At 40.9% G+C, this 21,045-nt stretch overlaps 1 protein-coding gene across 6 annotated transcripts in view; it reads right to left on the bottom strand.

The window, feature by feature from the left end:
• MBNL2 (muscleblind like splicing regulator 2) overlaps positions 1-21,045 on the bottom strand; it is a 107,115-nt gene that overhangs the window by 24,370 nt on the left and 61,700 nt on the right. For all 6 annotated transcript variants that reach the window (XM_082279094.1, XM_082279092.1, XM_082279089.1 and 3 more), the window contains 3 exons: positions 9,495-9,659; positions 6,284-6,484; positions 4,839-5,102 (listed from right to left, as the gene is read on the bottom strand). In XM_082279094.1, coding sequence (XP_082135220.1) covers positions 4,839-5,102; positions 6,284-6,484; positions 9,495-9,659 — 630 coding nt within the window. The remainder of the gene's footprint in view (positions 1-4,838; positions 5,103-6,283; positions 6,485-9,494; positions 9,660-21,045) is intronic.

Genomic DNA, 21,045 nt, shown 5'->3' with positions numbered 1-21,045 from the left:
CACGAGCAGGGAGTAAAATTGGGCTCCCAATTCACAAGCCAACATTAATATATGAGTTATGGTACTAGTCCAGCATTATTAATTTTTCAAAAGAAAGTATTTAGGCATAGTACATAGGCATATACATTTATGTATACTTTCATAATGAATTCAAACTTATGGCTGATAGGACAGCATTTTGTAAAAAAGTTTCTCATATAAAATATTACTTTCAAGTTTTATAGTGTAAATAATTCTTACAAACCTTTAGAAAGAAAAATTGACTTAGAAATAAAAATGTTTACTTTTGTTTTTTAAACACAGGCTGATATTTAGCTCTTTTTAGAATATGCAGATTATGTCTACCTTGAAATCAGTATGTGGAAATCGGGAACAAAAGTTGAGCAGCAGGAAGAGGACAAGGCACAAAATGCCTGCAAATAGCTTGTACTCATAAATTTATCAGGTGCCAACAGGGTATTCTGCAGGACAGACCTCATTCTGCTTATTCCTTGTTCCTGTATCTGTTGGATGAGTCTTCTCATCTCTTCTTTGGCACATGTCTGGGTTACATACCCTGATCTACAGGATCTGCTCATCTCTCTGGGCCCATGACCCAAACACAACAAGAAACAACTGGTCTGAAGTGGGGATCTGGACAGACTTCTGTCTAAGCAGGGCACTGTGCAGCCCAGGTGTGGTACCTTCCACAGGTACCACTGCAGAGGACATCACTCCACTGCCTGGGGCACAGCCTCAGAGCCACTCTGCCTCCACCACAGAGGGAAGTCTACACAGAAGTGTAGAAATACACCTGTATTCAGCATTATGTGATGATGAAGCCCACAAGTTCAAATCAACACTGCTAAGAGTAAAGTGTTTCAGTTAATTACCTTTATTATCCAAATACAGATCTTACCTAATCTCACTTGTTAACTTATTATCTCTCTTCTTATTATCGCCTTTCTCCAATTTTTCTCCATGCTCTTCTTAATGTCACCTCCCTCCTTTGAAGCTTTCTTCTGGCTTTCCCCTCATCTTCCCCAGAAAGTTCAGTCTCACAGTCTTCCCAAGACTATTCCTGAATCTACTCATCAAACTTGCTTCCATGTAGTCTCCCCCTTTTTTCAGGCTTTCAAACTGTTCATCTTGCTCTCCTACATTCATATGTTCTTTTATTTCATCCTGATAGTAAAACCTCCTTTACCTCTTTCTGTTCCATCAGGTTATCTCCTTCTCAACATTTGATCTACATAACTGACAGCCGAAGAATCAATAGCTACAGTCTGGAGAGGAAGAGGATACGAGAAGGAAATAAAGATAATATCAAAAATGATCAAACATCCAAGGCATGGTATTTGCCTGCCGTACGACACATTAGTGTGCTATAATGTGCCCTAGAATACAAACAAGATCTACACAGCAGTGGCCTCCACGGATGTGCAAGGAGCTCCTGACTAAACTCAAACGAAAGAAGGAAAGCACACAAGAGGTGGGAGCAGGGACAGATGGCTCAGGAGGAACAGGGACACAGCCTGAACATGCAGGGATATGTTAGGAGAGTCAAAGATCACCTGGAGTTGAATCTGGCAAGGGATGTGAAAGACAACCAGAAGGGCTTCTCAGCAACAAAAGGAAGACCAGAGAATATGTGTTTCCACTGCTGAATGGGTCAGGCAACCTGGTGACACAGGACATGGAAAAGGCTGAGGCTCTGAAAATCCTTTCCATCTCAGTCTTTACTGGCAAGACTGGCCTTCAGGCCAGTGGGAGACCAGTGGGGTAAGTCTGAAGTGGAAAAGATTTTCCCTTGGAGGAGGATGATCAGGCTAGGGAACATTTAAACAAGCTGTACATACACAAACCCATAGGAACTAACAGAATGTACCCTGGGTGCTGAGGGAGCTGGCCAACATCACTGCAAGATTAATCTTAACTATCTTTGAAAGATCCCTGACGGGGAAATTCCCAAAGACTGCAAGAAAGTAAATGACACTCTTATCTTCAAAAAGGGCAGGAGGGAAGGTCTGAGGACTGACAAGTTGGTCAGCCTCACCTCAGTCCCTGGGAAAGCAATTGAGCAAATCCTCCTGAAAACCATCTGCAAACACATGAAAGCCAAGACAATGATGGGAAGTAGTCAGCATAGATTTATGACAGGGAAATTGTGTTTAACCAGCCTGACATCCTTCTATGATGAGACTGGCAGGGTGGTGAAGGGAGAGCAATGGATGTTGTTTCCCTTGATTTCAGAAAGGATTTCAACACAATTTCATCCTCACAGACAAATTTGTTTATTATGGGCTAAATGGGAAACAGTGAGGTGGACTGACAATTGTCTCACATGCCAGGCTCAAAGGGATGTGATCAGCAACACAGAGCCAAGCTGGAGTCACCAGAGGTGTAAAGCTTGGAGGAGTGGTTGATAACACAAGACAGATGTGCCACTGCTCAAAGGGCCTAGAAAGTCTGGAGAAATGGGCACGGAGAAACTTCACTAAATTCAACAAAGAGAAATATCAAGGGACCTGGGGAGGAACAACATGAGGCACCAGTACACACTGGGGGCCGCAAAGGCTTGGCAGAAAAGACCCTCAAGATCCTGGTGGACACCAAGCCAGCAATGTACCCTCATAAGCATAGGCAGCTGACAGCATGCTGGGCTGCACTGGGAAGACCATCACCAACAGACGGAGGGAGGTGATTCTTCCCCTCTATTCAGCCGTGGTGAGGCCACACATGGTGCACTATGTCCAGGTCTGGGCATCTCAGTACAAGAAAGATACAGGTGTACTAGAAAACACTTCCATAAAGGACCTAAAAGATGATCAAGGGACTGAATTCACCCTGGAGAAGATACAGGGGAATCTATCATCAGTATATACAAATACCTGATTTCAGGGTAAACATCAAGCCAGTGGTGCCCAGGGACAGGAGAAGAGTCAAGGGGAACAAATTTAAATAAAAGAAATTCCATTTAAATGTAATGTAATTTAAATTAAATGTAAGATTAAAAAAAAAAGGAAAAGAAAAGCATTTATTTTTACTGGAAGTATGGAGGAGGCTGTCAAATTATGGAGTTTCTATCCTTCGAGGCTTTAGTAAGCCAACAGGCACATCCTGGGCAATCTCCTCTAGCTCACCCTGTTTAAGCAGGGGAAATAGGCTGGAATATCTTGTACATATTTCTCTGCAAAATGTTACTCTGAATTACAGGTCCCTGTTGCCTTCTCCTGTGACACTAGACTGCTAACATTTCAATTCTGTGTTTCCAAAGATGCTTCATCTTGCTTTGAGGCTAATGCAACTGTAATTAAGCCTTATTTAAAACCACAGGATATATATCTGCAACCATTACTGAAGTGCAAAAAAAATTAATCCCCTCATCTCTCTCCTTTCTTATTTAGTGTAGTGCCTAGAAATATTACATTCTCTAAATGAACAATAAATATTGCACAACAGAAGCTAATCAGAATAAAAACCCAATCTTCTCTGCTTTAATTTCCAGATGGTATTCAATTTCTGCAAGCACAGGAAACTTTAACTAAAAATCATCCAATTTGAAACAAAGGCTGAGGATACTATTAGAGAAAGAATATTAAAGCTTAAGAAATATTCTTCTGTTTGGTGGTTTACTTTCTTGCATAACTTACCCTTTGTCCCTCAAAAAAGTCTGGTCTTTTCTAATTTGTTAAATACAATAGCTTGGGGTAGTTATGTGCTGTACTGTATTGTGTTTCTGGCAGGCTTTTTAACCAGAGAATAACTGTATTGTCTATAACTATTGTATGCACTGCCCACAAGTCCACAAACCACATCTGCTTAATTATTCGTCCACTGCCAGCAAAGAGGACAATGATTCTTTGATTTGCTGCCAGCCGTTTTGTCTCTCAAGTCAGATCCTCCATGTTTGATTTATTTAACTTTATCAATACCACTTTAAATTTATCATCTGTCTTGGTAGCAACTGTAAGAGGGATCCAGTCCTGGTGAAGGGGTGGGCTGTCTTGTCTGAACAGTTTTAAGTAAGAGGTTAAAATATCTGAAAATAAAAGCCCCCACTCTCTTTCCTTCTGACTGTAGCCACGTTTCTTTCCTAATGATTCCCGTTACAGTTTACTACTTTTAAACCCCATGATTCAAGCAGCTGCCCATAATAGTAGGAGAGGCAAGAAGTCTCCAGGCCTGAAATGCATCTAACCAAAGTTCAAAAAGATACAGGCAATGCTTTTTACTCATTGGGGATAGCTGTAGATCTACAGAAGGCAGTTCTGTCTCATCCTCAGACAGGCACTAATGGTAGATCAGATGAGTGTCCTGGTTTTTCTACGCTACCAACACAGTGAGACCAAGGTGGCTGGCTGGCTGTCTCTTTTCTAAGGTGGACTGTGCTCAATCTCAGTGCAGGTTTCTGTTCTACTACTGATCTCTGAAACAAATGCTCTATCTGCTTTTCTTCCAAATTTCCACATGTGTATCTGCCGTCAAAGAGCTAAAACAGCATAAGTGTCCCTGTTTTCCTGGGAACACTGAAGTTTATCAGTTTTGTTTCTGTTTGGAAATATTATAGGCAAATTTACATATAATTGAGGCAGAGAACAGAAGTGGTATAGAGTGTCATTTGCTTCACTGTCTTGAATAGAAATACAGCATTAAAATAAGGGCATAAAGAAAAGAAAGTGCTTCCTCCCATCAAGCAATAGTAATAATTTTATAAACTCTTATCTTTCACCAAAATAAAAATTAAAAAAATAAAAAAAAAAAAAAGAGGCAAAAGAGAAAATAAAGTATAAGCAATCAGCATTAAATTGAAGCAAAATAGGCATGAAAAAAAGGCAGCCATACATGCCAGCACTTACCATCACAGTCGCAGCTGCCGCAGCTGCCTGGGCTGCCACTGCAGCCTGGTTGGCTTGGTGTTGCGCCGCTTTGATTTTGGCCTGCAAATGTGCAGGAGGGTGAAAATACTTGCATTTCTCCCTCATGCAACGACCTTTTATGTAATCCATACACACGGTTACGGTGTTGTCGTTTGTGTCAATCATTGTGCTGTCTGCCGGATGCGCAAAGCGGCAATCAGTCTCTCCACGCGCACAGTTCCCCCGCTGGAACTCCCTGCACACCTACGTGCAAAACAACACACGTTGCAGGGGCAGAGCTTGGTGCAACGTGAAAGGGCAAGGAGAGTCCCACACCCCCAAAACACAGACCTGCCCCCTTCCCCAGTTAGTTCAAGTTTTACAGCAAATTCAATTCAGTAAACCCTTCATTGCTTGGTGTGTGAGGGGAGTGCACCTATTTCACCCTTTTGTTGTTGGCTCCTCAGGTAGCTCTGTGGTACTGTGGCTAAATGAACTTAACATGCAACAGAAGCATTCCCAAATGCCTTTCCTTTTTCCTCTTTAGAAAGCAGATGGGAAGGATACTTACTTACTCACGTAACTGCTCCTGCAAAACTAGCTGGGAATCACAAAATATTTTGTCTCTTTCTGACTACACTTTGTATTCTTGCAGGTTGACTGGTAGGGAAGGAGTTCCTCTTGCTGAAACCCAGGGAAAATACACATCAGATGCACTGTATTTTTTATGGAGTCTACAAACAAAATTGAGAGCCTACTTAAAAAGAATTTTCAAAAATGGGCAGAATGAACATACTGATTTTCCCAAGAAGAAACGTGCTCTAGACACTAGTGCTTAGGCTTTTGGGCAAGAACATTCATTTCTGCAAGAGCCATTTGGCCTCCTTGTGTACTTGGATCACAGATTCCACTGAGTCCAGCCACGCAGTGATCCAGCAACAGCTGGGAGGCTCTCCACATAGCTTGTCCCTTCAGCCTGCTGCAGGGTTGGCAATATTCAACATCTCCATTGCCAGCTCAGGGCTGAAGGGCTACACTATTCCCCTAATATTGATCCATAAGGCTATTAAAATTCCCTTATTATCAGTGCAGAAAAACCAAGACAATTAATACTGAAATAAAAAATGTGCTTGTTAGATATTTCATCAAGGCATACCTTTACAGGCATGTATGTATACCTGAGGTTTTTTTGAGACTATGAACTTTACAAAAGATGAAAATTCATGTTGATCTCTGTGTATTAAATATAAGCAAACACACTACCTTAAAAATAGCAGTATTTAATTGCCACCGGCTGCAAGTGCAGAAATCCTGCCTGGTTACAAGTTTTTGACCTGTAGCAACCAAATTTAAGCTTCGTTTCTAAAACAACAGTTACGCTCTCCAGGATCTTTCACATAGCCTAACAGAGGATGTACTTCTAGTCACAGTGGCGTCTACAGTACCTCCAGTTTATCAGTCCTGAGGAGTTTCTGGGTAGCAGTTGAACTGGGGACTGAAACCGGTGGGCTTCCAGGAACAATGACTGGCGGCGTGGGTAGGATCTCAGTCGGGACTAAGCCAACTCCTGGTGTTACTGGCGTTAGGTAAGGAGCAAAGCTAATAGCCGTGTTCGTTCCTATTGTGGGACCCACTGGAAATGTGGGCTGAAAAAGGAAAACACAGACCAAGATGAAAAAAAAGTCCCTGAATCAATACATTACTGTTGTCTTTTGCTTGTTCTTTCTGGCACCAATTCATTTTCTTAATGAAAAAATTTCAAACAGCTGGCAAAACACACAGGATCCTCTCTTCTTTTAATCACGTAACACGTTCCAGCAGCATACCAAGAACCACCTTTGTAACTTTATTATTGGAAAAGAGTCTGGTGATGCAAAGGAAGTCATACTTTGAACCTGAATCTCTGTGAAGGTCCAGCTTACATTGCAGGCTTATTTACACATCTAAATGTAGAAATAACATAGACTTTATTGCTTTTTCTCAATACCTGTTTTCCTTGGGAAAACAGGCTATTTTTTAAAGTATTCAGATTTCATAGGTGAAGCATTATTAACTATATTAAAGCCATATTTCTAATAAGAGTACATATAATGAGCTCTTTGGCATGTAACTTCCAGTATGTTTGCATACTGTATTTTGCCACCTCCCGCAATTATATGTTAACTGTGTCTCACACACTGAAAAAACTCACCTGTGCAAATGTTTGTGTGCCCAGCTGTCACCAGTGGCAAGCAGAATAAATATTATAATCTCAGCTGGACACAATATTTAGAAAGGGATTATTCAGGCTTAGATTAATTAATCGTATGAAAACTTTGATTGGAAGGAACGATATGGGTCTAAAAATCTTGTTTTGTTCCTTTCTACAGTGAGTCAGTGAAGTCATGACCAGAAGAAAGAGTACTTCTGATGCTAAAACAGCCATGATGAGGCAGAATAGTGGGTTTGTCACCAACAGCTCCACAGGGGGTGGAGGCAGAACATCACCATGATCAGACCACGCTTAGACCTGGAAAGTGCTTTAGTTCTGCAGAGCTGAGGTTTACCCCAGAGAGTGAAGCTATAATTATAAATGAGGAAAAACTGAGAAGAAAAACAGGATACATCTCAGATTAGCTTTGTCAGAAATTAAGTTCCCAAATAAGACAGCAGCTAGAAACACAACAGCACAACACTAAGACTTCAAAACACTTTAAAGAAGGAGAAGTGTCTTTCTCATTAAGGTGGCGTGCCTGACATAAAGTACACAGAAAATATGCAAGAGAAAACACAGGAGCTAGAAGGTGGGGTTTTTTATTTTTTGTTTGGGTTTGGTTTTCTTTGGATTTTTTTTGTCTTTGGAAGCAATTACTAAATTTCAAATGGATGTGACTTAGTACCAATAAGATGCTCTGAGCAGGCAGATTAACCAGGATAACCAACTATATGGAAATGGCATCTATCAGCCCTTAAGAGGTAAAAAATACATTAAAAGTGTATTATGCTGTGTTTTAATCAGTGATCAAATCTGCTCGATATCAAACAACCCAATTTATATGTCAAACATGAGCTAAATTCTGAAGAGCATAATAATGAACATATATATGAAACAATGGTTCAACTATGTTGAGGACAATATGTGTTATGTGACATATAAATAACAGCTTTGTATCAGATATAATTTTAAGAATAAATCCACATGTGAAATGGCTTCTACGAAATTTTCTTTCACTTTTTATCCATTTGGTCAAGGCTGAGTCATCTTAATCTGGCAATTTATGTGAGACAGAGAAATAAAACCTGGCATTTTTATCACAGCAATCAGTACAGAAGGCATTATGTCAATGAAATTGTAAAGTTCAAATGATGAAACGGGTGAGGAGAAAAAAGTATCATTTTGCCACTTCAATTTTTCTCATAGTATTAAGCAGTGGAATCTATTACTTCATTAAAACTTTTTCCGGTGAAAACTCAAGCAGTAAAACCCCAGGAAATATCAAGACAACTCAGGTCAACATCACCAGATACAATCTGATGAACATGTACCAGAAATTCAGGGAGTCCTGACACCCAATTCCCAATCCCACATGACAGTAGATGTTTCAACTATAAAAAGGCATTATTGAAAAAGGCATCTGGGGTGAGCTTCTTCTGACCAAATGCATATGTCTTCTTCTGAGATGTCTACACTTGACTTCTGCTGTAGCCCATGGAAAGGCAAAGGCACTTAGAAAACCAAATTATCTAATCCAAATGCAGATGTGTGAAACAAACCAAGCAAATAGTAATTAGGAGTGCCAATGTCTTTTGATAAATTATAAATGGACCTTGGAAACTCACTGGAGAAGTTGATGCCAACACTCCAGATGCCTCAAGTTAGAGAAAAAAATCCCCTTCCTGTGGGATGCCTTACACTAGGAATTTAAATTGAAAAAACATCATTAGCAGCCATGCGTGAAAAGTTTAATTCAGATTACTTGCCAAACCATGATTTGGAAGTTTGTTACAGTGAGGAGCCCAAGTGCAAGGGCTGCCTGGAGTAACTGATCACTTTAGTGCATATCCAAAGATGCTGCTCATGCATGCCAGACTTTAGTTCTATGTCACTGCCTGGATATGAAGTGTCTCAGGCACTGTACGAATCACATTGAGAAAAAACACTGAGTTTGTGAAGTGCATGCACCACCAATTCTCTGTCTTATCCTTGGACACTTCAGACTTCAACAGAGCAGGAAAATGCTACCCATTAACCTTTGTTCCTGGTATTTGGATTAAATAATATTTAAAGCCATTCAAACCCACAGACTCCTGAGAAACTTTGTGTTCCTACTCAAGTAACTTACTAGCAAATTATTGTTATTATATAAATTTTCACCTCCAGAAGGATTATAGGTAAAAATCTTGCAAAAATGACATGAAATACATGAAGGGGGGCAGAGGGGGGGAGAGGAAAAAATTGCAAGTTATTTTGGGATAAAAGAAAAATAAATCGAATCTACAGCAACACTCCATTACATCTTCAAATGCAAATATAAATGAGCATATCTCTAGCATCTTGACCATTCCTTAAGTAAACAGACAGGGACTATTTTTATTGATACTATTTAGAGAACTTTTGCAGGTCAATACAGTCTTCAACTTTACTTACCATTAACACCATCAGAGAAATATACTTACCACTGGCTGTATTGGTGTCCCTGGAAACATGAACTGCATTTGCTGGGCAAGCATTGCTGCTGCAGTTTTTTGTTGGATTAAGTTGTTCCTGCCATTGATTTCCAGTTGAGTTTTCAAATGTGTTGGTGGATGAAGGTACTTGCAGTTCTCCCTTGTACAGCGACCCTGGAACAAGAAGTCACACTAATCGGTCGGCTGCTTTTGATGATAGTTTAATGCCTTCGAGCAAAGTATTACACCATAAACTAAGTAAGAACTAATGAAACACAGGGTGTTTCCTGGGAACTGTGTAGAGGGCTGGGAGGAGCTGATAGCATTGAGCTCTGCCTCAGCCCACCACCTCTGATTGATCATTAAAGCTAATAGCCATGGAAAAAAGAAAGAGAAAGGCTTTGAATCAGCATATTCATTGTTAAGTACAGATCAGTGTCATACAACTAATAATCTCAGAACAATCCAGACTGCCTGAACTGCCTCTCATGACATCTTGGCTAAAGTATCTGGTGTTACCATAACCTAAATGGTTTTTTATAAATGACATTACATTATGAATAACAAATTGAAACCTTCTTCTATTGAAATGCAGCTTTTAAGTACATAATTTTAAAAATAATTGTGTGATCATGGCAGTGAGGATCTAAAGTTGCCACTCTCTGCTTGTGTTCTCTCATACACTCACCCTTATTCCAGTTCACTGCCTTCCAGCCTCCTGTTTTTATTACATCAGCACAACTTTGAACTATTTCCATTCAAGTATAAAAGAACAGAAGTAAAGGTGGTACTTTTTACAGCCTAAATTTAGAAGCAGTGCATGGATCTAAATCTGAAGGTACACAGCAAAAGAAAAGCTCCCGATCAACATGAAAGGAGTTTTTAGACAGTTATGAGATAATAAGAGAATAAAAATATAGGTGGGCTGTCATTTCTGAGGTGGCTTGGATTAGAGGAGATGGATCTACAAGCTGACTCCAAACATAGGTAGAGCGGTGTAAGACGCACTGATATATTTTCCCCCAGAAAGGGAAATCATAGGGTGCACCAGGAAGCTGTGCAGCTGCAGGGCAGGACTACTGAGATCAGAAGCTCCTTGATGACACAGCTCACAACCAACCACAGAATTTTAGGGGCTGAGACTAGAGGGCCTATAGCATTAGTCAAACCACATTTGATACATTCAACTTGTGTAAGTTAAGTTTCCAAACTGAGATGTTTTTAAGAAGTGCTTTTTAAACTTTCCATTCACTGATATTAGGGCTTTACTATTGGTAGACAAGCAGGAATATCCTCCTATAGCCAAGAAAGCATCCAGATCCCTGTGCTGGAATATCACACAGTACAGACATAAACTGACTCTGTGTATGCCCTCCCCCCCCACTCCTGCAAAACTTCCAATAGGCTTCAAATGTCCCAAAACTAGTGTTATTGTTAAACTTTTGACTTAGACACTAAAACAATGCTGGTTCTGCCTCTAATCTGCTACAAGGATGTCATAACTAGCTGTACAGGAGTGAATGAAACATGTTCAGGAAGGTTCTGCTGTGTCGAGGCTGATGGGAATGTATTCAGCTATTTCCACACTATTAAACTAAGAACTTTCCTGAACTGCCCCTGGCTGCTGCTTGGAGTATGCTAAACAGTAGAGACCAGAAAACTCAAGAAAGCGAAAAATTTAAGAAAAAGCAATGGTCTCAACACTCAGTAACAATGGTCTCAGTGCTGTTCTAACCTCCTAGTACAGATGCAGCCACTTTCAGGACATCATGCCTTCTGTCTGTTGAGAGAATCACCAATGCTGCCTTGGTTTAACCAATTACACAAAAGGAACATTACTTTGTCAGCTGGCATGAGCAGAACCAGAAACAGTCACAATTTGATGGACACAAAAGAAGGCTGGCTCTTTCATTTTGGGGGGAACGTGGCCTTTGCCATCATAATGCTAAACTGGAGCGGACTCAGTGCAGACAATAAGCATAAGCTTTTTTGTTGGCTGATGAGGCCAACTGTTTTAGACATTTTCAACTGAGATCTATTTTACCTTAGCCTATTTTGTGTATGAATGGCTTGTACAGCAAATCTAAAAATTAAAACAGCAAAAACATATCGAACTACTGAATCCGATGGAAATATCGACCTATGGAATCAAAACTGTTCCTTAAATAAGGACTGAGAGCAACTCTCCACCACAGTGGCTTCTGAAGCACCTTAAACCTGAAGAGTGCCTTCAGTCAGACCTCCAGTCTTACCTCTGACAGCATACAGCTACTGTGTACCATCACTTCAAGCTCCGCAAAGCAACCCACAGTGCACAAAAGATTGGTTATTTCTGAAAACTTTCAAAATAATCCAACCATACAAAACTATACTGTCCTCTCTAAAGTTATTCATGTCTGTGCCTCGTTTACTAGCTTTTTGAGCTCCCGGTTAGCAGCGAACGTACGTACTATAAAAGAGCTGTGTGGTCCTGCCACGCCGCTATAGAAAGCACTCTAAACAGATCAAGCCTTGTTGAAATTAAATGACCCAAAATAAACTGCAGTGGAATGAGCACTGAAAATAGTGAGTAAATTAATCCAGCCCTCACTACCAAAATGGCATAAATTCTGAGACCAGGTTTTTTACTTTTTGGACCTACAATGGTAGCAGGGAAACACCTATAAGGAATTTTGCATTGCTTTTTCCCCAAATGCTCCATGTCCCAACTATTAATCAATGCACAAAAGAAAATTCAAACTAGTAGTATCATTTCAGTCAAATGGGACCCTGAAATTTTTTGCTTATTAAAAAGTGAAATATGAAGCCCAACTGACATGACAGCACACACCAACCAAGAAGCAGAACAGGCAACTGTACACAACATGCATATTCAACATATTGGTTGGGTCACCATCAATAAAGAGTCCACTTTGGATTCTTGCAAAAAACTACTATGCTAGAAGGCCACATCATCACAAATACAGAGACAAAATCAGGTACTTTAACTCTCAGGTGCATCAATATCAAGCCTCTGGAGTGAGGCTTGGTTCATCTTAAAACCACAGCAGTTTAGGAGCTGCTCCACATTCAGTCCCTCTGGCACATGAAGGAACAAACTCAGCAGAACAAGGCAGGCGGCAGGGAAAAATAATTGCTTCTTACAACTTTTAACCTGTTCCCAGATATGAGTCAGAGTCCTGAAACTAAGGGCACAGACAGACTGGTTTGAAACTGGGTCCCTAGAAACTCCTGTCACCCATGAAGTGAAGGTTACCAACAAGCACATCATAAGCGGCTGTGCACTTCCCATGGGAGTTTATGCGAAAAAATCACTTTCAGTGAGCTGTCTCCTTATCTGCAATGGATAGGAACAATGAACAGACATCAGATTACATTCTCAGCAGTCTGTTACTCCCCTCATCCTGGAAGGATGGTACCTAACTCTGACCTTTTATTTCTTTGCCTTTGTCCTCTACCGCTGCCCAGCCTACTGCCCAGCACCACATTTCAGGCAGGTAATGGAAAGTTTTAACAGAAAAACTACTTTTCTACTGCTAATTATCCAGACTGGAACATGTCGTGGCTCCTGTCAGGCTGCACCACAGGTTTCATTCCAGTAAAGCAGTGGGAGAGGGAAAAGGTGCACTGAGGAGCTGGGAACTCAAAGGACTTCAGTGCCCAATACCAGGGCACAGCAAAGAGAGGCTCCACTTTTGCAGGGGCAATGGTCTTGGGAGCTGCTGCCTGACTGGCTTAATTTCAAAACCACATCTCTTAACATGCCATGTCACACCATTGGCTTTTTTTTAATCAATAGATTTTCCTATTAAGAACAATGGGTAGTTTGTCTTAAGATCAATGCCACAAGACAGCCCACGGACTAGAGTATATTAAAAAGCTAGATATGTGCTTAGAATTCTAAATTTCAAATAAGCAAAATGAGGTGAATGTCAAAGTAACACCCCATAACTTTGCATGTTAACACACTAAGAATCCATTTGCTGTCTACAAGTTGTGCAGCCACCTCTCCATCTTAAACATTTCATAAATTCACAACGTCTTTCAGTATTTTACTCTTGCTGTAATAGTAACAATAATAATAATTAATTCAAGCTTGGGAATTGCTTATGTATAATAATGAGTTAGCTTTTACTTATTAAAATTACCTTTATCTTTCATAAAAGTAAGATGTTTGAACAGGGAAAAAAAAGGCAAAACAATGTTTCTTCTATCTCTTCAGGCAAGAATCAACTAAAGCTTCTGGAATTATTTCACTCGAGTATGGAATTTCAGGCAATTTATTGATGCTATTAGTGGGAAATAACAGCATGACTCCCCCACCTAACAGTGTAGCCTCACATGTGACACACCAAAAAGACGGGTTATCCGATGAGAAGCAGAAAGTGGGAGGCCTGTTGCCCTGCAGGCGTCTGTCCCTTGTTCCAAGCCTCGCTCCCCAGGCTGCTTCCACCAGCTCCCCCTACCCACCTCTGTTCTCCATAAACTCCCAGCTTCCTACTGTACCCCACTTCCCTCCTTCCGTCTCCCCCGCAGCACCCTCCCACCTCTCCTAACTATAGCCCAGGAAACAACTCACATGATAATTATAACTCGCTCGAGCCGTGCGTGTCCTGGAGATCCAGCCAAGACGTGCACGCTGCTGGCAGACCACACTCGGGAGCGGCTTAGTGCCCGCTCCTGCCTTTTCCTTAATAGGGTAAAACTCTGGATCTCTCTTCTACCCGGACACCGATTTTTGCATAAGCAGTAAGAACTTTGAGATATGTCTTTGAGATGTCTGCTTCCAGAAACTTTGCTTGAAATTGGCTACATTATTCAGAAGTTATTAGGGTGAGAGGATGATGCTGGCAAAAATACGGACAGTGCAATTATGCAAAACCTGTTTCCCTAAGAAAACAAGCTAAACCTAAAATGCAGATGAAATTGTATGAACTCTCAAGATTAAATATGCAGTCTAATGGGAAAAGAAGAAAAGTATATGACTTCCAAGACATGAAAGAATTTAGAAGGCATCTGAGCAGCTAGTTCTACAAGGCAAAAAAAGATTTTCTGGTTTCCAGATAGACACTATGAGAGCCAAACATTTGCTGGAGTTAGAAAAGACACACACAAATTTTTAAAATGTAATAATCACCTGATGCCACAACTACCCCTCCCACTCGAAAAAAACCTTGCAGTTTTCTGCATGCCTTGCACACGCCTGTAAAGATCAGAACACATTTTAAAACAGTAATGCATTTCCAGCTGTGAGCATGCTGCTTAGCTAAACATCACCTACTGACAACACTACACACTCTTCAAACCCCAGCAGAGTGGGAGCTAGCACAGGCCACTGTCCAGGGTGGTGGCAGCACATGGCAAGAATAGCCACAGAGACAGCAGTGTCAGCAGCTGGGGTGGTACCTAAGGCATAAATATTTCTCTGGAAGAGTTTCTGTCAAGAGCAAAAACTGTTTTTTCTCCTTTGGGATTCCTCCTCAGCAAATTCTGGCTGAGAACATGTGTGGCCTCACCCAATCAATTAACAAATTTTGGTATTGCATAAACCAGGAACTTTTCAATTGCAATAATCCTGTGCTCCCTGAGGCTAAAAATAGACCCAGTCAATAGGAGGGCAGATATTTTGAGATACCTTAAGCTTCTGCTCCTATGCATAGACAGCCACACTAATAGCCTAAACCATCCAGTTCAAAAGTTATTTTTTAAATGCAGAAACATGAAAAAGGGAAAAAAAACCCCCAAGACACTAAAGAAAACACTGTGTATTCATACACAGAGAGGGATGATTCCTCTTGCTCTACAGGATTTGAATGCATGCATTTCCCTACATATTTTAGTACATGAGAGTTCAATCACCAACAGCACTTCCAACACTCGTGGAAAACCCTCAGACTTCATTTTGGACTGAATTAAAACGTATTTCCATCTAACATCACAATCCATGAATTCAATTTTCCTATGCAGGTCAATCTGCTTCCTAACTTCACTCAGGAAGTAAAAAACCAGACATCACAGCTCCATTAAAGTATTCCCTTTGCACTTGCTGTGAATATGCACCATCTCACACAATCTGTAGGACTACACATGCATATGTTGAAGGACTTGGGGGATTTAGTTAAGCCTTAAGAATGACTAGCCAGAGATTTTTAAAAATGTAACACAGCATTTTATTTCTTCCTTAAGGCATACAAAGGAATTTCAGGGTTTTTTTTTAAATTTTGCATAATTTCACATCTAGAGTACATTGACTTGCAAATATATATGCTTATGAAAACAAAATTTGTTTAGCCTAAGCAGAATTTTATATAATTTTATAGAAAGAAATAGAGGTCAGAATAAGATCCCTTATCTTGAAAATGGGACACAATTGAATTTGTGAAACAGAAAAATAATTCAAAAGGACCAAACTGTACTACTAATAGAAATATTAAGCTTTTGATGGAGAGTTCAAATACCTCAGACTTTACTATTTTCCATACATCTTACAAACACAAAGACCTAAAGGAAAAAATGTATTTCCAAACAATACAAGCATCTCTTATATTACACTTGAAATGGTTCAGCTGTTGGATCGGTTTTCCTGGAAAAAAACCAGACAAAAGCTACCAACAAAAACAACTTAAAAACATTGCTGAGAACTTGGTTATGTATTTCTAAAGCCACCTTGCAAGTCCACCCACCAAAGTTAGTGAGTGTGCATACATATTTATATGCACCTACACACTTCCGTTTCAAGAAAAAGTAGAAGGCAAATTCACTTTTCTACTTTAAGGTAGAAAAGAAAGAGAAGGAAAAAACTCTCAGGTGACTTCAGCCTGATTCAGTTTCCAACAAGCTAAGAAACCCATTAGCTACTCTTTCAATGACTTCAGTTTTTTGTAAGAAACTAAAAGCTGGTAAAATAAAAATGATCATTTTATTCATAAAAGTAGAGAACAAGAACTGCCTGTAACAGACAGAAAAAATAGAAAAATATTGAACAAAAATGGAAGTCTTACAAAAAGATGGAATGTCTAAATGATGTAAGAGTCTTACCACTAAAGACTTAATAGGAGATATTTATTTAAATGGAAAAAGACAAAATGTTCTACCAAAGAGCACATTTGCAATGCACAAAGAGCTCTGAGTCTCTCAAGATGCTCTTTCAAACAAATGTTGAGCATAGCTATAGAGAATGGTTTAATAATTTGCCTTGCAATATCAAGGGAAGTGTACCCAATATCAAATTGCTCAGAAGACAAAGAACTCAAGCAGATATTGCAGATGCCAAAAAAAAGACATTTATGAAATTCTAAGTTGTTTGACAAACATCCTCAAGATTACTCTAACAAATAAGAAGAAAATTTAGACAAAGAGATAACAGTTTAATATCAATTTATTTTATTTCTGTGTTTACTGCCTTAAATATAATTTGAGAATAATAGGGCAATAGAGATTATTTCTTCCCCAATTATATAGCTGCTTTTGATTTTCTTTTCCCACTCCCTCCCCCCCACACCCCCCCCCACTGGCACTCAAAATCAACCAGTTATTTTTATCTTAGCTTCAAGTTTGGCTACCAGCATTGATAGCAGTACATCACAAGTAACTGTGGACAATCCTTGAAATAAATCTTCACTCTAATGCACACAGACTGCTTCCATGGAATGAGAGGCAGCCAACAGGTAGTATAAGGGAAAAACCCAACAGAATGAACATAAAGAAAGCAGAAGGAAGCATAACCTTATTTAGATAAAGTTCCTCAAATGTCTGATTTCTATTACATGGGTGGTGAGAGTCTTCACACGGCGCAAAGCTGCCTTGTGCAGGCCTCCAACAAACACAGCTCCACCCGTGGGAGGACTGGATGCAGCCTGACATGGGACTCAAGAGGGGTTTTAATAGCAGAGCAGTGATTTTTAAGCCCTCCAACTCTGCTCAGCCAGAGAAGTCAACACACTCTCTGATTCCTGCATTATAGAAAAAAATGTCTAAAACCTTTATCGAGCCTCAGGATACAGCATTACACACAGTTAACTGATGGCTGGGCAGCTTTAAACCTGCTCATCTCAAGGATTGAATGTTTTCATGGAAGACAGAACAGAGCCGTGTAAATTGCGTGTGGGACCACACAGTAAGTCAAGGTGACACAGATTTTTGCTGGTAAACAACATTCTCCACCATTAAATTTAACTTGACTGAGCTGTAGAAGAAGAAGATAAGAGCTTGAGAAGAGGCAATTTTCTTCAAATTTTCTCAATATCTCAAGAGCAGACAAAAGTAGCCATTCCAGAATTAATCCCAGCAAAGAGACGTAAGTTGTTTGGCTGCAAGAAACTGACAAGAGAAAAGGCAACAGTGGTGTAGCAGAACAGCAGAACACCGAACACGGAGATGGGTACAGCACAGCACCACTTCCAGACATACCCCTTTCCCCACCTCCTTTCCAATTCCCATAAAAGCCCTCAAGCAGACATAGGCTGACTTTAATGCAAGCTTGCTTGTATGAACAGGACTGAGATTAAATTCCCTTGGTTTGGAAACACCACTTTTCAGTGAAAAGGTAGGCAAGGGTAACTGCAGAACTGACAGTCAAGCCCTGAGACACCTTATTTCTCCCTCAGCGGCCTGTAAAGGAAAGCCACTGTGGCTCAGCGCACAGACTTCACCCTCCAATGTCCATACCACATATCCTCCACCATATCCAGGTTAGAGAAGAAATAGTGAGTAACAGGGACAGGTCTTTGCTGATGGGATGCCCACGAGCCCAAACAATGAACAGCCCAGCAAGGACCAGGCAATGCGCTCACAGCAGTTCCCTCAATGACATGCCGGAAATCTTAGTGCACCTCAGGAAAAGCCATAAAATCAGTTATGCAGCATTAAAAAGGAGCAGGAGATATGCCTTGGTAGTGAGAAGCCTGGTTGACTGGATCAGAAAGAAATGGGAGGAGAGCACTGCAAAACTGACTACATTAGCTTCCTACAGCAATTCACCTGGCCAAAGGAGCCTTGAGAAGATGCTTCATTTGAGAGTTGTAGTGAATTAAGTGTGATTTGGAAAAGGCCTGTTATTTGGAAGAGTCTCACCATATGGAAAAGGTCAGCAGTATGATGTAGCAAGTCCCTGACATAAAAAAGGAATCGACTGGGGTACTACAGAGAAGGGCAGACCTAATGTATACCAGAAGCAAGTGATGACCTTAGACATCAGCATGCCATAGCCCCCAGCTCTCAAGCGAGATGCCCAGCAGTCCTGAACTGCCACCAGGTGACCTGATGTATCATTGGCAAGTCCCTGTGCTGCTCCTTGAAAACATGCTTTTTTCACTTTGGCCAGGCCACCCTGCACTTGTCTATTTGGTGGGGCTCCCAGTCCAGCTGGGGCTTCCTGGGACTCTTCCTTGTTGGGGATTTCACACTTTCTTGGCCAATCAATTGGTAAATAAATGGAAAAAGCAAGGGCCAAGTCAAATACACAGATTGCCAAGGACACCTTACATAACTGCAGAGGTGAAAAGTACAGAGTCTTGTCCCTCTGCAGAGGAGAAATGTTTACCCACTCTCAGCGGCAGCGCTGGCACCGCAGCTGCATTATTAATAAATCATCAGCTTTGCTCCTTAGACCAGCCAGCAAGGGCTGGAGTCTGACACCAGCTCTCAACTGATTGGAAAGTTCCTGAAAACAAACAGAAATTAGAGAAACAAACTCTAAAAATGAACATATACACATTTTCAAGGAAGAATCACACGTAAAATCCTTCTTAATTTTTATAACTGCTAAGAAGAAGCAAACAAATTATTGAGATTAAAAGACACCATATCACTGTGGGGCTGCCTACAGAGAGCAACCAAGTGTACCTGACCTGAAAAGCTAAGGGGAAACAGGGCACCTTTCCTTGCCTTTTCTATACCCAGTCCATGCTCCTCCTCTTCTGGGAATTGATTTCTTAATATCAGTGAAACATTTTAGTTTCTATCTTTTCTTGCAGTCTGACACACCTTGAATTTCCCTCTTCAGGGAATCGGAAAAACAGCACTACTAGCAAGAGGGGCAGTGAGACCCCTGCTCTGAGGCAGCAGGACATAAGAGTTAGCAGTGAGAAATACCCATAAAATCAACAAACTAAATCAGCTTAAAAAAGGGGGGGGAGAAAGAAGAGTGGTAAAAGGTCTATAAATACAAGCAAGAGGAAAGAATGAAGACCTGGAATTCCAGTAAGCTAAAAAAAAAAAAATCCCTTTTCTTTTTGCTGAATGCCTATCTATCCCCTTCCACCAGGTATTAGGAAGCTTCCAGAAGATCTAGCAAAAATAGCAAGAAATATAATGCAGCTACATCTATTGCAAATGGTAGCTTACGGAATTAGGCAGCTAAATCACGGTTATGAGAAAAGATAAGACACATTAGGATGTCTTATTACTTTCCCTGAATACTATATTCATTCCAGTACTAGAATATGGGATTGTGGTCTCGAGAGTGCTTATAACTTCTCAATACTGTGTTGAAGGAGCAGATAATTATTCTCTTCCTTAAGACAGATTCGGCACTGACTAAATAAAATTCTAGGTTAATTTCAAATTAAAATACTGCCTCTAGGTTTTCTAAGGCATATATCCATGACTTTGGGGGGAACGCACACACTAGACTCCCTACCATTTATTATACGGCAATGACATTGGAATACCCTGACGATCTCCACAGTACCTGTCTTCATCAGCGTCATGAGCAGATGCAGTGATACCAGCCTCAATTACATGACCACATCTACTACTTTGCACAGCCTTTCCCAGACAGTGAATGGTATTTCTTTTAACCCTGACAGTCAGTTGTCAATGCTCCAACACATATTCACCTACCTCCTGGCCTGAATGCAAGCTACTCACTCCCTTTTGGGCCTGTGCATAGGGCTGGCTCTAAAGGATCACATTAGTAATGGTGTGGTTAAAATTATTAATGGATTTCTCGGTCTTCTTGTGATACTAGACAGCATTCCTCCCACTCTGCACAGAATAAACTGAGACCAAATATGGTTGAAGAGTTGAGAAGTGCCTGCAGTTTTTGGCTGCAGGCGTCTGTCCTCCTTTCACTTTGCTCTTGCATCCATGTGGCACATGCAAATGCCTCACTAGACACCTACTGCTCTTGGAATTTGGGAGTCCACCCACCTCATGGCTAGCAGCAAAGATGCCAGTTTCAGGGACCCACTCAGTGGTTTCCAGAGAAGAGGTGAACACCTGACCAAGAGGCCATTTCCTTCCAACTCTGCCACTGCCTGCCTCTCTTGCTGCACTAGCACCATTTGGGTGGAGATCTGACCCCTCCACATGCCACCCCTCTCCAGAATGCTGTCTGTGACATGCACACACTGAGGCATAGGGCTGGAAGAGAGCAGACACTAACGTTGTCTGGACAGCACATCTCCAATACATTTTCCTTAACTCTTGGCTCCTACCCAGTTCACCTGACCAAACTCCTACCGTGTCCCAGATTTCTTCATCTCCATTTCCTCACATTCAGCCTTACCTCTTCCCTGCTCCCTGCTCCAGCACCTGATGCCAGAAGGAGCTGTACCCT

Source organism: Coloeus monedula (genome assembly GCF_965178545.1).
Source record: "Coloeus monedula genome assembly, chromosome: 3".
Lineage (NCBI taxonomy): Eukaryota > Metazoa > Chordata > Aves > Passeriformes > Corvidae > Coloeus > Coloeus monedula.
Note: the sequence above shows the minus strand (reverse complement) of the source record. Positions and strands in the feature narration are given on the sequence as shown.